The 17,122-nt window shown below is 34.7% G+C and overlaps 1 protein-coding gene across 9 annotated transcripts in view; it reads left to right on the top strand.

Moving 5' to 3' along the window:
* The first annotated feature begins 7,507 nt into the window (after positions 1-7,507).
* ASG3 (SNF2 domain-containing protein / helicase domain-containing protein) overlaps positions 7,508-17,122 on the top strand; it is a 28,838-nt gene continuing 19,223 nt past the window's right edge. For 8 of the 9 annotated variants that reach the window (XR_016047989.1, XR_016047990.1, XM_088856253.1 and 5 more), the window contains exon 1: positions 7,508-7,754. Coding sequence is in view for 7 of the 9 variants with exons in the window: in XM_088856253.1 (XP_088712379.1) it covers positions 7,580-7,754 (175 nt within the window). In the remaining 2 variants the exon portion in view is untranslated. Of the gene's footprint in view, positions 7,755-8,183; positions 8,192-17,122 lie in introns of all 9 variants that reach the window. The other variant, XM_088856258.1, reaches the window with a different exon arrangement.

The raw sequence follows: 17,122 nt of genomic DNA, 5'->3' as shown, positions 1-17,122 counted from the left end.
GTAAGTCACAACTTGGTTAAAAATAATAAACAACATTATCAATCTAAACAAAATATTATTAATGCTTGTAGAAAGAAAGGGGAAAAAAAAATCTTAGCACAAATATACATATATTGTTGAACTTTAAATATTCATAATCATTGATCGCCATGAAAACTTTCAAATCAAGTATCTCTTTAAATAAAATTGATAATTAGTATTTGTCTTATCATAATATGTATAATTGCTAGAAGGCCATGTTGGAAATAAATAGGAATGTATTCCAACATTTGTCTATAATTTATTTATTTTTAAATAATGAAGAGTGAGAGATAGAGACTTGCGTATCCTTGGGTAGACAGAAAGAGCAACTTAAATTCCAAAATATGACTGCATATTGATTTGCATTCATTTCATGCTATTAAGATAAAATAAAATGTTAATAAATTTATAATTTAAGGCAATAAATAACTTATCACAAAAGCTTTATAATTGAAACCTGTTAAATTCCAATTTAAAGCAATAAAGAACTTACCACAAATGCTTTATAATTGAAACCTACCACAATAAAAAAAAATTCATATTCAAACTTACCAATTTTTTTTTGTAATATGTGACTAAAGAAATCAAAGGCGCCTTACACTCAAAGGCCAAAAAAATCATTTGTTCTGGAATAGGTTTATCTCCCTTACCAAATAGCAACAAACATGTCATAAAAGGAAAACAAGAGAATGCAAGCATATCAGTGGAAAATACCAACTCTTTTCTTTAAAGAATGAAAACCCATTCCACCTAAAATTCACCCCGATACAGTAAAATGGATCCTTGCAAATCATCTTGCATTTTGGTCAAATATCTTCACAGCACTGGGCTTTGGAGGCTTGTAACTTTCCAAAAATATATTCCCAATCAGTAAATTCATTTTTGGAATAGCTCATTGTACAAAGAGAATTGGCTGACAATTTTGTTTCTACCAACCAATTTATGTTTCATTACAAGGATCATGGGAATGGCCAAAAAAAACTAAGGGATAATGCTAGAGACAAGCTCGAGCAAATATACACGACGAAGCAGTTAGAAAAACTAAACACGACAAATCCTCTATGAAATGTGTCTCAGTTAGAGATGGTTCACTATAGAAAGATGCATGGGTTGATGCAGATGTTTTGGGCATAGAAAAATAAAAAGTCTACCAGAAACGCGTTGTTTCATTTCGTATCAAAACAGAGCATGTAGCATTGCAAAGAAAGCTTGAGATGCTACAAAATGAACAAAAAATGAACTCGATGACAATAAAAATTAGCACCGCTAGAAAACTCAAGAGATCTTTCAAACCATCTGGCAGGCCACAAGAGTAGAGCCACTATGATAACCCAAGCTCTTCACATCTCACAACCTCGCTCTGATACTATTATTACTCACAATAAATAAAAATAAAATAAATATATAAATAATTTTGATAAACAACTTACTCGGATTTGTCTTTAAATTACATGAGGGACTTAAAGTTCCATACCAAAATCTATAGACCAAGTCATTCGGTGACAGGCTACCTTGAGAGTTCTCTTGGTGAATCTCCTTCACTTTTCATCTCTATTTTTTATTATTTTATCTCTATCTTTTCGATAAGGGTTAACCTCGTTTTATAGATAACACATTTATTTTGTAACTCTCACATTCATGATTTATAAGAGTTGGGATCCAAGTGTAACTCCTGTATTAATCTCCTTAAGTGCAACTAATTAGAATTAACAAGTTGTCACCAAATTGTTAACCCTATGTAATGAGCTAAACATGTTACTAGTTCACTGATGACTCATATAACAGGATATCATCTAAGCATCGTCGCAATTTATAAAGAATCCAAACACACCACTGGTTTTCCCTCCAGTAATACATCATATTAAAACTAAAAAGTAGATCCATGTATATGGCATTGCTTCATGTTAGCCACATGGGATTTCACATATACTTCAATATGGCTTTTGTACCATTATTGAAAAAAATAAATTTTCAGGAGAAAAAAGCCCTGATAGGCCACATTTCCAACAAGTTTTTCCCATGGGGCTTCTATCTCCTCCGGTTTCAGTTATAACTCTCTGAACGATAATACACTAAGCCCATTGCATGCTAATAAGTTTGTGCTATAGTGGGAATTGTTCCACATCGAAAAATTAAAAAGGATTTTATATTTATAAAAGATACGAGGACCAATGTAGAACTTAGTGACGTATGAATGGGACGTGGGGCTTCATGATTGTTGTTGTGGTGACATTAGCGTAGTTAAATTCTCTTATTTTTGAAAAAAACGAGGTACGATGTAGTTATACAAAAAATCAACCCATTCTCATGTCGACTCACACGAATTCAAAGGATTTACGGATTTACTGGAATCGACATGACCGGATTCCCATATCAACTACATGAATTCAAGGAAAAGTTGTACGAAAAATCAGACGTTAACGTGGAAATGATAGCTATTATATTTTGACAACGGAGCAACCTATTGCCATGCGACACTTAGTATAAAAAAAAGAAGACAGGCATGTTGCCATATTTGGAGGTACTAACGGGGATGAACCTATTATCACGTGACACTAAAGAAAAAGAAAAGAAAAGAAGAAAGACAGGCATGTTGCCATATTTAGAGGTACTAAGGAGGATGGTAAAAAACAGGACTAAGTAACCATTTTGTTTCTCTTATATTTTTTTCCACTAAATAGCTCTTATAATATGGTCTCATGGAAGCAATTTCAGGTCTTATTTTATACTATATATTATTTATATAAAATGGTACATGGAGAAGGAATATAACCGCCATTATTTTCAAAATAACAATAATAACGTCCATAATATTTGAAAAAATGTCATTGTTTCTTAAAATCTAAAAACAAAAAATCAGCTTTTTTTCCTTATTACTTTTCATCTTTTTTGGCTTTTACCCTTTTCTTCCCATTTTAACAATGCAATGGTGTTTTTCACTACAAAAGCTATATATATTGTGACTCGGCGAATTGTAAATCACGGCAAAATTGAAAGGAGTAGGATAAGAACTTCCCCAATAAGTGGGATGATGCTCCACTTCACTTCCCAGCCGACATTGTAGAAATCAAAGGCAACTTTTGCCGAGGCAACTATCAATAACAACTCAATTCTCTTTATCTAAAAACTTCATCCAGAGCTGAGGCTCTAAACAATCATATTGGAGCCTACCACAAAAATATCACTATAAGAGGTTATTTTGATGCCCAAATATCCTCAAATTGATCTGTTCGGCTTATACGGCATTTGAAGGTCTTATGAGTGTATATTGAAATACTTTTATTCTAGTGAAACATAAACTCAGTGGGAGTATGGTCCCTCGAAGACCATACTAAGCAAATGATGTTTGCTTATACCGAACTGTGTTTATTGATCTAGACCAGTCAGTTGGAAAACCTAAGATACCTAGGCATAAAGAATTAACCAATGAGCGTTTTTGGGTTAGCCCTTGATGAGGTCGGAGCTGATGCCTAGATGAGTGAGTTGAGGGACTGTGTGACCTGTGTGTGTGATGGTAGGCCTACTGAGACCAGGGCCAAAACCTCATCTATATTCCATCACATGGCATTCATATTGATAGATCGTTTTGGAAAGCAAGATATCTACTTTTGAGTGAAGCGTATACATGTGTGAGAGATACCCTTATGCGCCATAGAGTTGTGGTCGCATCAGGTCGTGGTGACCTTGACTCGTCTCTAGGGGAGGACCTGTAATCCAAAGACTGAGATTGCGACCCCTTGATTCATCGACCTGACTTTGGTGACCCGCTAATGAGCCCCTACTTAGACTCTAGGTCATGGGAAACTCTAGGTCGGTTCGATAAAGCTAGTGTAGTCTGTAATCCACAGTTGAAGATGGAGTACCCCATCATTATAGATTAGATTCCTAAAACTATATGGATTTTTTTCCCATCATATTAATTTAATTGTATTTATTTTATTATTGAAAGGGTTTTAGTTTCATTATTTAAATTTTTATGAATCTCTTAATATTTTATTTATAATTTTTTGACTTATAAAAATATAGTTATTGTTCTTATAGAGTTATAAAAATTCAAATATATATTTTAAATTATTTTATTCAATTTTAAAATAATATATTTTTATAAAAGTTTCATGGGGGTCATAATGCACATGGGCCACCATGTGGCATGTGGGTAGGGGCCCCCATGTGCCACAAAAGGGTGGCGCACCCCACCCTCTTTGGATTCTCTTGTTTACTTTATGTTTAAGTTTTTAAGATAATGTAAGTTTGATTTATGGCATGTGGTCAAAACTTGGAAGGGAAATATTGACCATGGCTTTATCTGTTTTATAACAAGTTTGTTTTAACGAGATATGGTTAATTTGAATTGATATTAAATATTGATCTTATCTTATTTATATTTGGTAGTATTTATTTACTTGATAATATTTGACAAATCCTTATGTAATATGTGACATGGATCATGCAATTTTATATAATGCATGATATTTATTTTATTTAAATATATTGATGGGAAAATAGTTTAAGGAAATGGAGATAATAATTCAAGCTTCTTTAATAATATTGATGGCCCATTTATAAAATGGATGGCTCAGAACTCTCTCCCCACAAGTCACCTTGATCAACGGTCTAGATTCAATCTCATGAAAGAGGCAAACTATGAAAAAACCCTAAGAAATCTTAAACTTAAATATTCACTATAAATAGGGGTGCTCTCTCCTAATCTCTATTCAACCTCTCTCTTCCACATTTTCTCTCTCTCACCTCTCTCTCTTAGAGGGGCACGCCCACTCTCTCTTCCTCCATCTTTCTCTCTCTAATTTTCTCTATCCAAATTTTAGGTGGTACTCTCTGTCCTCTCTAGACCTAAATTAAATTTGTAGGTTAAAGTCTTTAGTAGAGATTTTTAGGGGTGGTTACCTAGTTTGGCCGAACATAGCTATCCCGGTTTGAGATTGAAGCTATACCACTGATCCCGCACCATTGGATGTGGTGACTCGATGTGGGGTGTAAAAAGCTTGGTTGAGGTAATCTCTGGCATCTTTTGTTTTATTTGTTAAGTTCTTTTATTTTATATTCTCAAGCACAGTATTAGGTTGTATGAATGACATCAAGTAGTTGAGATTTATTTTATTGATATGTTATTTATTTTGGAATTTCTATTGTTTGTAATAAGACCATCTGTGAGTGATCTTGTTGCCAAAATTATAAGAAGTTATTATTATTAAAAAAAAATTGTATTTCCCCGACAAAATATCACATAGGTCTTTCTTTCATGATCATCTTGACATAAAGATGTGTGGACATGAGAAAAAAATGGATTTTAAGTTTTGAAAATAGTGTATTTTGCAACGTATTTTGGGACCGTTAATTTTTAAGATTTTCAAGTTTTCATAGATATGTCGATCTACACTATTCTTGAAGCTTTGAACTTTATAAATAAAAATAAAAATATATGTTAAGGCGATCACAAATATTTTCAGTATTGAAACCACATTTCTTGATAATATTTGAAGGTATCTCTAATTTGATTGTTTAGAGCCTAGGCCCTATACAAACCGCACTCTTTCTCTCTTTCTCACTCTAAAAAACTAGGGCCCAGTTTGGATGTCAAAGAAAAACACATTGAAAAAAATGTAAATTTTTTCTTCCTCGGATGAGAAACATTATCGTTTTATTTTACTATGTTGGTAGATTGTTTGGATGTCTATTAAAATATGAGAGGAAATTTTTATTTGCCTGATATATCTGTTTGGATCAATGATTTAAAAAACGGATCGGTGACCCTGATCGAGCACCGCAAAAACCGATTCGGATAGAGAATCGATTGAATCGGTCGGATTAAAGCTTCAAAAAAATCCAAAAAAATTATTAAAATTCATTATAAATGTTGTTTTTTAGGAATCCAATAATAAATGCTGGTGCTACATTATTAACTTTCAGTTTTTTCATCAATTTGTGAATACTGAGATGTTCTTTCCCAGTATAAACTTAAGTATTAAATTTACATCACATAAAAAAAAAAATCATAGCATTATCATGGATAAAATATATAATTATACATGGACTATAATAAAGAATAGACTAAATCAATGAAAGAATGGCCATTAAAATCTCGTTTTGGCAAAAAAACCCTAATCCGCTAAAAAAACCCAAATTATTACAACCTAACTAACTATAATCCAAAAATATTACAACCTAACTAATTATAATATTATATACTGAAATTATAATTATTAGTTTACATTTTATAATTATTTGATTAGATAAATAATAACAAATTAAAAATATTTTATAATATTATCTAATTTAAAATGTATTATTGACAAATGTAAGAAAAATAGTACATTACATGATTTATAATGTAAAAATTAACAAATAAAATAAAAGATTTGGTTATCAATGTAAAAATTAATAAAATGCGTACATATTTTGGAAGTAACATTTCAATTTTTTAAAAACATATTTTTTTAGGTTTCTATAATAAATTATGTGAAAGAGATTGTCAGTAGAAAGATAGAGATTTCAAATAGAATAAACTTTTTATTTTTTATTTTTTTATGCCTTTCATATTATTTACAAAAATAATTATACCACTATATACAACAAAAATTAACTGATATGTAAAAAATTAATTTTTTTATTTTTCATTTTTTTATGCTTTTTATATTATTTACATAAATACCTACCATAACAACTCCAACACCCAAGGGGAGATTCGACCTTGGGATGTGAAGTAAATAAGCAAGTGACATAACCACCACGTCACCTCACTACATGTGGTTATAATTCGCTGATTAATAGAATATATTTACATTTCCTTTTCATTTAATGATGTTTGAGAATTATGTCATATCGAAAAATGGGTTTTCAACTTTGGTATATAAATACGCATGTAATATGAATTATATCATATGTGTGAAAACATTGGGGCAACCTCAAACGTGCGTGTGCGCACGTGCCGGTGTATACGTGTACAACCGCTAGAACCGAGAACCAGCGAAAGGGAACCGCTAGAACCGAGAACCGCGGGAGGGAACCGGCGGTTCTGCTCTGGAACCCCCGGTGGTTATCGATTTTGAGTTGAAACCAGCACGGCCTGTATCGATTCTCGAATCAAATCGAGCGAGTCCGGTTTGACTCGGCGATTTTTAAATCATTGGTTTGTATGCATTGCAATAAATTATAAATTCGAATTTTTTCTAAATTCTCAATTTTTTTTCTTTTGATACTACAATCATCTGATGTGAAGTCTGATTGTACGGGTGTATCACAAAATTCGAAAAAATTTATTTTGAAGTATGAGCATGGTCAATGAAATAAATCCAGCCACCTAATTTCACATCTTATGAACTAATTAGAAAATCGAAATATCATAAAAAGTACCAGGGACATTTCTGTCATCTGCATTGTTATTTTACGAATAAAAAATCCCGCGCTTTCTCCCTGTCATGGAAATTGTTTTGCCATGAGAAAACACCTCTCTCTATCTCTCTGTCCCGCCACATTTTCTTCTCAGAAACGACCGAATATTCACGCGCAGCCTCGTGCGGACGCATGAGTACAGTCCCTGATGGATTACTTGCAGAGGCTTAAAGCTGCGGCTTTTTTTGCTCAATCGAGAGATTCAGATGAGGTTTCTCTGAATTTTGACGAATTGGGGATTTTAGGGCACTTGAAACCTCACCAGATTCATGGAGTCTCGTGGCTTGTGCGCCGATACGTTTGTGGTGTCAATGTTATACTCGGTATCATATTTTCTCTGAATTTTTTCATTTTTTTGATTTTTTTGGGTTTTTTTGTTGGTAAATGAGAATTTACATGTTTTTTCTAGAATATTTGGTGGTGTTATGAGATTTTTTTTATCTTATTGGTGGCCATTTTTTGGGTGTCACTGTTTTTTATAGAAAATTTTGGGGATTTTTAGTTATAATTTTGCAGACTTTGAACTCGTAGTTTGGGTTTTATGTAGACATTTTTATGGCCTAATTTTGTTTTCCATCTTCACATTTTAATTTCTGAATTCTGATATTTATCGAAAAAGATTCTGATATTTATTATTTTCCTTGCTTCCTTTTTTTTGCCTTGGTTTTGAATATACAATTTGGTTTGAATGTGAAGTTTTTAAATTCTTTCTACGGTTCTTGAAATGGTATTTTATGCTTGTTGTCTTGCAGGGGATGAGGTGGGACTTTGCATTGATATCCTTTTGCTATGCCTAAACTTTTGTTTGCTTGTGTGTGTGTGCGTGTGAGCGCGTGCACGTTTTCTTTCTCCTAATTCTGTTTATGCAATTAATATAGTTGATAAGAGCCTGAATTTTATTCTTACTATTATTGCATGATGTTTTTTTATCTTTTCTCCTCTATGTGATGTGCTTATGGTGAATAAGTAGAAATGTAGTTGTTAGTTTTTATGGGCGTTTAAACACAACTCTGGTTGGTTTTGGGGTTTGAGAGAGAGATTTTTAGGTGCTTGATTTGATGTGTCTAATCAACACATAGTCACTAGTGTAGATGCTGACTGGCAGAATTGGGTTGAGGCAGTGGCTGTGACGGTAGTTCAGTTTGCGATTGTGAATGATTTTGCGCCGAGATATTTGAATTTAACTGCCCAGACACTCCTTCTTGGGCCTAAACTGTGTCTTTGCTGGGTGTTAAGCTGCCTGATTCCTCAGCAGTGTTAAGCACTTTTCCTTACTATGGAGTAGAAGGTTGGTTCTTATCGCCGTTGAGCATACTTTCTTTACTGCCTAAAATGACTCGATGTATGTGTCCTTTTGCAACATGTTAATCCATTGTTTCAACAACCGAAAGAAATCATCTCTGAGTTTTAGAGGCATTTTTAAATAACCTCCTTTGGGAATTAAAAAATGTTCTGATGCATTTTGTATGAGTTCTCACTGATGTTGATTGAAAACCATTTTCTCTACCAAAATCTGAAAGAAATCTGTTGCTTTTGAATTCAAACTCAAGTCCAAAACCAAACTCCATGTAGAGGGCAAATCAATACGATGTTTTGTTCCCAGGAGCTTCTATGAGCTTGAAAATTCAAAGAAGAATTGCAGTGCTTTGCTAGGCTTAGTTGTCTCCTAGGTGTATATTCATCGAGAAACTTGATTGCATCTTGGGATATCCAAGTCAGTCGTGGTTAATATATTTAGGACAACGAGAGCTTCTCGTGTATTTGAGTTCACTGTTAAACTATGCAGTCAATTCAGTTGTTTTGGAAAAGCTCGTTTTGAACCATGCATTCATTTGAAAGAGAAATATGAGCTCATTGTTTAAATGAAAGGCCTGCATTCTTTCTTGTATTTTGCAGTTGTTAAGGTGTTTGCTATTCTATCCAATATTGAGAGATTTCAATTCTTACTGCGGATACAAATTAGTTGACATGTAATTCTTGAGGAGATATTTCGCCTTCCAGGAGCCAGAACCCAACAATTTTCAAGGTATCAATGGTTAAACAAGATGACATCAAATTCAAGGAAATTCATGAATCCGGAAGTCACTGCTTGGCTTGGTTTGAGGACGCCAACTTTAAGAGATGGCAGCACAGGTTCATTTTCCTTCTTTGGACTTGAGGGTCGCCTATGTACTACCAAGGCCTGTCTTGCGCCCACTACTACCACAAAGGCTGTGGTGAACGAACCTTTAGTTATCAGGCTCAGTCTTTCATCACAAATAGTGATGTTTGAATTCAATGAGAGGAGGATGACTACATTTGGAAAAGGCTCCTTAATACACTCAGTGATTTCCTGTTCAACTTTACTCAGGGTTGCTACTGGTAATGTCCTCTTGGAAGCCTTGGAGAATAAGTGCAAATCACTGCATATTTGGAAGGAAGAATTTTTTGGGCAATAGTAACTTAGATTTCAAGCTAAAATATGACAGTCTAGTTCTTGTACATATGCATGGATTGCATATGATAAATAATGAGATAATCTTAGGTGGCTTGAGCTAAAATGACTCCTTCGAAGTGGCAATTACTATTGCAAAGTTACTTTCATCTTGAAAGGATTACATGAATATACTCATGTGCAAGCCTGAGTATATGTCTTTCGAAGAGCTAATGGCTCATCTAGGCATTGAAGACGAGATTTGACGACTCGATATAAAGGAGGAGATGTCTCTGTTGGCTATGTGGCCTTTCAAGACCTTAAAGCCAAGAGTTTTACGCTCAGTGGGAGTTAGAGAGAGACTGAATCTGAGTGCTTGGCACACTGGGGCCCAGATTCATATACCCCAAGTATTTGAGGCATTGAGAGAATACGTTTTGAGAGTGTGAACTCTCGGGGAGGTGTGAGGGTCACCTCCCAGTCAAGACTATATTAATTAGAATGCCTTATAGCTGATGTGATAAGCCAGGGCTTGGAGAATCCAATCAAGAATAATAGAACCCTAGTATTTAAAAAAGTATTCGCCTTGTATGGAATGGTCGGCTCATGGGACAGGAGCCCGTATCCTGACACAAGATCGTTTCATGGCATGTGCACCCACAGTCGTATGGGGAAGCCACTCTTCTATAATATTATCTGACTTAGAAGAGCTAGTGCACACGTGCTTCGGGAGGACCCCTGTATTTGAGTAGGAACATGTCCCACAGGGGTGCACTAATAATCCATTGAACCCCCGGTGACGGGAAGCTCTAGCTCAACGACTTTGATGTGACCAATTATGTATCCTTGCCATAGACTATGGAGCATAGGTCCATTAGGTCGGCTTGAGACACCGGTGGAGCGTCATTCGGGCCGATGGAAGACTCCGACTAGTGTTATAAGTCTAGAGATCTCATTTACCTTTGGCCCAAATTAATCTAAAATTGATAATGGAAGATTTTATATTGATGATAAATTATGTAATAATGTTGAAAAATTATTTAGAGAATTTTTGAAGAATTTTTCAGATTTTTTTAAACATAAAAAATGTGATTTTCAAATTTGTTTGACATAAATACCAAACAAGGACATCCTATGGGGATGCCACATGGATCTCAAGTGGCCATAGGGATGCCATGTGGCACCCCCACCTCCCCACTTGTAGATGACATCATGCTGATGTCATATCTATGTGGGGACCTATTTGTCATTAATTTTTTTGTTTGTATTATGTTATAGCATGTTATTTTGTTATTTCAAGTGTTATATATTGTTATGACTTAAGTTTGATTTAACTCACATGTTTTTTTTTTCTCATATGTGCCATTTTTGACATGTGTGAAATCATAGGATTTTGAGAATTAATTTAATTTAGATTATTATTCACATATGATTTTGTAGCATGTGGGTATATCTTATGTGGCACCACCTTATGGGCTTGACCCATGTGAAACATTAGTGTTGTTAAAATCCTATTGATGGTGTCATAAGATATTTTATTCACATGTGTGTATGTTCCATATTACCTTTATGTCCATGTCCTTGTATTTTATTGACTCTCACAAATTATTCAAAAACCATGGGCATAAGTGTAAACATGAATTTGGACTTAATGGGAAATAAAACATAGAACTAAGGGCTTCAAGGTAAAATGACTATGAACCTAGGTTTTAAGGAGTAAAGGGTATCAAAAGCTCATCCATTGATCTTGGTGATAAGATATGGATGAGTGGCTTGAATAAAAGCCTCTCATGTGTCATTGTGGCTTGGATAAAAGCCTCTCATGTGTCATTAATCTAAGGCATCAATGATCAAGATCAAATCCATCTTTATGATCTAACTATAAAAGTAACTTATGGGTTCAATTATAACCTTAATTTGAGTATTCACTTCAAAAAAGAGAGAGAGAGAGCCCTTGACAAAAATGTGGCCACTCATGAGACTATTTTCTTCCTTGAGCTTTCATTTGAAACCCTTCCATGGAGTAGTCCCTCATTTATGTGATCAAGCCCATACTATTGCTTGATTAAGGTATTGATTTTTCTTCGTATATTTTTAATTCCTACTTCATTTCCATCATCAAAGCTTGCTGTAATTCTTAATTTATAGTAGCTTTTTTCATTTTTGGTCATGAAAACTTGATATTTGAAAAGTCCCAAAGCAATAATGTAGTCCATACACATGGTATGTGTAGACTAGCTTGCTTACTCCATGATCTTGGGTAGTTTCAACTTGATTTTCTTGATCTTATATTTCTAGAATTTTTACTGAGAATATATAACTGATGAGATGTTTATTTCATCATATTTGAGCATATGAAATAGTCCCTTAAGTTCTTTTTTTAATGTTGAAAAGTTCATGCAGTCCCTTATGGATCACATGGTGTAATTTCACCATTACTTCCTTATTTTGTGTAGTATCTTTCTCAAACTTTGAAGGGCTATTTTGATTCATGTCATGATTTGATCCCCATTAAGTGAAATAAAAGTGACCATTTGCTTCTTATTGGATTGATCTCCTTGAGTTATAATTATCACCCATACCTAAGACAATGGGACAAAATTAAGTCCTCAAAAAGCCCTTTAGTGGCCCGCGCACAAGGAGTTTGAACCATGGTTTCCCCATGTATGTTTGCATGTTAATTTGATGTATTTACAATTATTAAATGGATTCATGATTGATTAAAATGAGTATGTTGTGTGTATATTGAGATTGTTCTTTAATCTTGCGGTATGAATTTTAATGCTATGCATTATTGTTTATACGAATTGAAATCTTGTCAAGTTATTATGATCTAGTGTATGATGTGTATGAGACATTATGGTATATGATGAGGATGAAGAATGAAGATGCAATTATCATATAATTTTGATATAATGAGGAATTGCGAGTGCAAGTCATGCAATATGTTGTAGAGATGTATATTGTGAATATTTGAATATTGTATTGAGCTAATTGTATTTTTGGAGTAAGGGATTTGTAAGGGACCTATTAGGGTTGAATTTTATTATTCAAATGTGTATAAACCATGTTTGTAGGCTGGAATATGTGTATTACGGTTTTGTATTGAGATACTCACGCATTTAAACCCTTGAGTTTTTATACAATGGAAATTTTTTAAAAGATTGCATTTTTAGCCCATTGGTCTTGTACCACCAACAGTCTCAGCCAGTTGGTAGGGAATAGGGATCATATTGCTGAAAGCCCTAGGAAGAAGCCAAAGATTAACGCCTATTCAATTAGGATAAGCGAGAGGAAAATGGAGAAGATTGAGATGAATGATAAAAGGGACTGATGACAAGGGTAAAAAAAAGAAAGTTGTATGTTACTTCTATGACAGACCATATCACTATCAAAAGTGTTGTAGACTTTGAAAGAAACGACTAGCACATGCTAATGCAACTGTAGAGAGGTACATGGCTATTCTCTTCAAGTAAATCTAGTAGTGGGCAGAGGAATTGGTTAATAGACTTTGAAGTTACCAAACATTTCTCTTGTGATAGGAGTATGTTTGACGTATAAAGTGGTGGGGAAGGGGCATGTGCTATATGGGCAATGCCTCTTACACCAAACTAGTGGGTAAAGGGATAATAGAACATAAATTCACATCCAGCAAGGTCTTTATCCTTCTCGATGTCTGTCGCGTCTCAAAAGTATAAAAGAACTTGATCTTGGCATATCTTCTAAATAATTATGGGGTTAAACTTGTCTTTGATTTCAATAAGTTATTAAGAGTGAAGTCTTTGTCGGCAAGGGATGTGCCGGTGATGGTATGGTCACACTAGGCATGTGCTATATGGGCAATGCCTCTTACACCAAAGTAGTGGGTAAAGGGATAATAGAACATAAATTCACATCCAGCGAGGTCCTTATCTTCTCGATGTCTGTCACGTCTCAAAAGTATAAAAGAACTTGATCTTGGCCTATCTTCTAAATAAGTATGGGGTTAAACTTGTCTTTGAGTTCAATAAGTTATTAAAAGTGAAGTCTTTGTCGTCAAGGGATGTGCCAGTGATGGTATGATCACAGTTAATCTTATTAATGAAATGAGTGCATCATCTTTTGCTTACGTGATTTACTCTTTTTATTTATGGCATGGTAGACTAGATCATGGGAGTTTTTTATGCTTTAAGAAAATGAGTACCTTAAATTTAATTATTAAGTGTGAAAAACTGAAATAACAAGAAAAACCCTTTCTCTAAGTGGAAAGAAGTTCTTATTTGAATTAATTCATTATGAGGTTTGTGTCCTAGAAGATGTACAAACTGTTGGGTTTATGTGGCCTTTAAAGGCTTTATGAGTGTGTATTGAAACACTTTTATAGTGAAACATAAACTCAGTGGTGAGTGTGATCCCTCGAGGACCATACTAAGCAAATGATGTTTACTTATGCCGGACTGTGCTTATCGATCTAGGCCAGTCGGTTGGAAAACCCAAGGTACCTGAGCATAAAGAATTAAACCAAGGAGGGTTTTGGGTTAGCCCTTGATGAGGTCGGAGCTTATGCCTAGATGAGTAGCCGAGGGACTGTGTGACCCTTGTGTGTGATGGTAGGCCTACTGAGACCAGAGCCAAAACCTCATCCATGTTCCATCACACGGCTTGCATATCGATAGATCGTTTGGGAAAGCCAGATATCCACCTTTGGGTGAAGCGTATGCATGTGCGAGAGATACTCCTATGCACTATAGAGCTGTGGCCGTATCAGGTCGTGGTGACCTTGACTCGTCTCTAGGGGAGAACCTGTAATCCACAGACTGGGATTGCAACCCCTTGATTCATCAACCTGATTTTGGTGACCTGCTAATGAGTCCTTGCTTGGACTGTGGGTCATGGGAAACACTGGGTCGGTTCGATAAAGCTAGTGTGGTCTGTAGTCCACAGTTGAAGGTGGAGTACCCCATTATTACAGATTGAATTCCTAAAACCATATTGATTATCATTTTCCCATCATATGAATTTAATTGTGTCAATTTTATTATTGAAAGGATTTTAGTTTTATTATTTGAATTTTTATGAATCTCTCAATATTTTATTTATGTTTTTTTTAGACTTATAAAAATACAGTTATTGATTTTACAAGATTGTAAAAATTCATATATTAAATTGTTTAATTTTAAAATTGTTTATAAAATTCCATGGGGTCCCAAAGTGCACATGGGCCCACCATGTGGCATGTGGATGGGGGCTCACATGTGCCACAAAGGGGTGGCACGCCCCACCCCTTGATTTCTATTGTTGCTTTGTGTTCAAGTTTATTAAATATAGTAACTTTGATTTGTGGCATGTGGTCAAATCTTGGAAGGGAAATATTGACCTTATCTTATTTGGTAGTATTTATTTGCTTGATAATTATTGACATATCCTTATGGAATATGTGACATGGATCATGCAATTTTATGGAATGCATGATATTTATTTTATTTAAATATATTGATGGGAAAATGGTTTAAGGAAAGGGGGATAATGGTCCAAGCACCTTCCATAATGTTGATAGCCCATTCATGGAACGGATGGCTCAGATCTCTCACCCCACAAGTCACCTTGATCAACGGTCTAGATTCAATCTCATGAAAGAGGAAAACAATGGGAAAATCCTAAACTTAAATATCCACTATAAATAGGGGTGTTGTCCCCCCAATCTCTACACACAACCTCTCTCTCTCCTAGAGGGGCACGCCCCACGCTCTCTCCTCCATATTTCTCTCTCTAAACTTCCTCTCTCCAAAACCCTAGGTAGTACTGTCTTTCTCCTCTCTAGACCTAAGAAGAAACTAAGGGTTGGAAAAATTAGAGGGAAGCCTAAGTTAGTTTTGGGGGTTAAGGTTTGGTAGAGATTTTAAGGGTGGTTACATAGTTTGGCCAAAATCATCAATCTCGGTTCGAGATTGAAGCTAGACCACAGATCCCGCGCCATTGGATGTGGTGACTCGGTGTGAGGTGTAAAAAGCCCGATTGAGGCAATCTCCGACATCTTTTCTTTTATTTGTTTGTTCTTTTATTTTATATTCTCAAGCACACTATTAGGTTGTATGAATGGCATCAAGTAGTTGAGATTGATATTATTGATGTGTTATTTATTTTTGGAATTTCTATTGTTTGTAATAAGACCATCTGTGAGTGATCTTGTTGCCAAAATTATAAGGGGTGATTATTGTTTATTAAAAAAAAAAAATTGTATTTCCCCTGCAAAAGATCACACAGATCTTTCTTTCACAAACATGTGGTGGCAAGAAATAATTTATCATTTTCACAGGTGAATTTTCAAATTATACATATGTTATTTGATGAAAACAAAGATAAATATTTGAAAATTGCATGTTTACAAAATGAGTTGAAATTAATTGGATTGGAAATCAAAATTCTTAGAAGTGGAAGAGGTGGTGGACATTGTCCCTACAACGTCACTAATTTTGATCATTTATCAAGTTACTGCAGCACACACGCCACAACATAATAGTTTGGCTGAAAAGAAAACCCCCGCACTTATGGACATGGTTAATGCCATGCTTATCAGTTCCAATTTGCCTCTTAATCTGTAGGAGAGGCCTTAAAGTCTGTATCCCATATTTGAATAGAGTTCCAAATTCTAAGAATATGAAGATTACTTGTATGAGATACGTGTGACGAACATGATAATCATGAAGGCTCTAGAAGTAGTATAAGAGCTAGGAAACCAACTTGTTGTGGACCTGACTTTTATGATATAAAAGAATAACCTAAAAGCTTCTAAGATGCCATCTGGTGTAATGCTTCCTTTTGGAAGGAAGCAATTAGCAATGAGATGGAATAGAACTTGGGCCCATGGATCTACCTCCTTTTTCTAAGGCTTTAGGCTGCAAATGAGTTTTCAAAAAGAAAGTAAGATAGGATGGTAGCACAGAGAAATTTAAAACTCGACTGGTTGATAAGGTTTCAAGCATAAAGAAGATGTTGACTTCTTTGATAGATATGTTGTAGAATAGCTTCTATATGAGTACTCATTTCTCTGGCTTTGATAGCCATTTAGAGATCCACGATCCGCCAAATGGATGTTATAACAACATTCCTAAATGAACTAGATGAAGAAACATATATGAAGCAACCTGAAGTTTTTGCCCTAAAAGGACAAGAGCATAGAGAGTACGTAAACATGTGAAATCCTTGTATTGTTTGAAACAAACATCAAAATAATTCCATGAAAAGTTTGATAGAGTAATCCTATCTGATGGATTCTACATGAATGATATTTGTAGGTGT

Source organism: Amborella trichopoda, chromosome 13 (assembly GCF_054954075.1).
Source record: "Amborella trichopoda isolate Santa Cruz 75 chromosome 13, AtrichopodaSantaCruz75HAP2 v2.0, whole genome shotgun sequence".
Lineage (NCBI taxonomy): Eukaryota > Viridiplantae > Streptophyta > Magnoliopsida > Amborellales > Amborellaceae > Amborella > Amborella trichopoda.
This window is presented reverse-complemented; position numbering and strand designations above follow the sequence as displayed.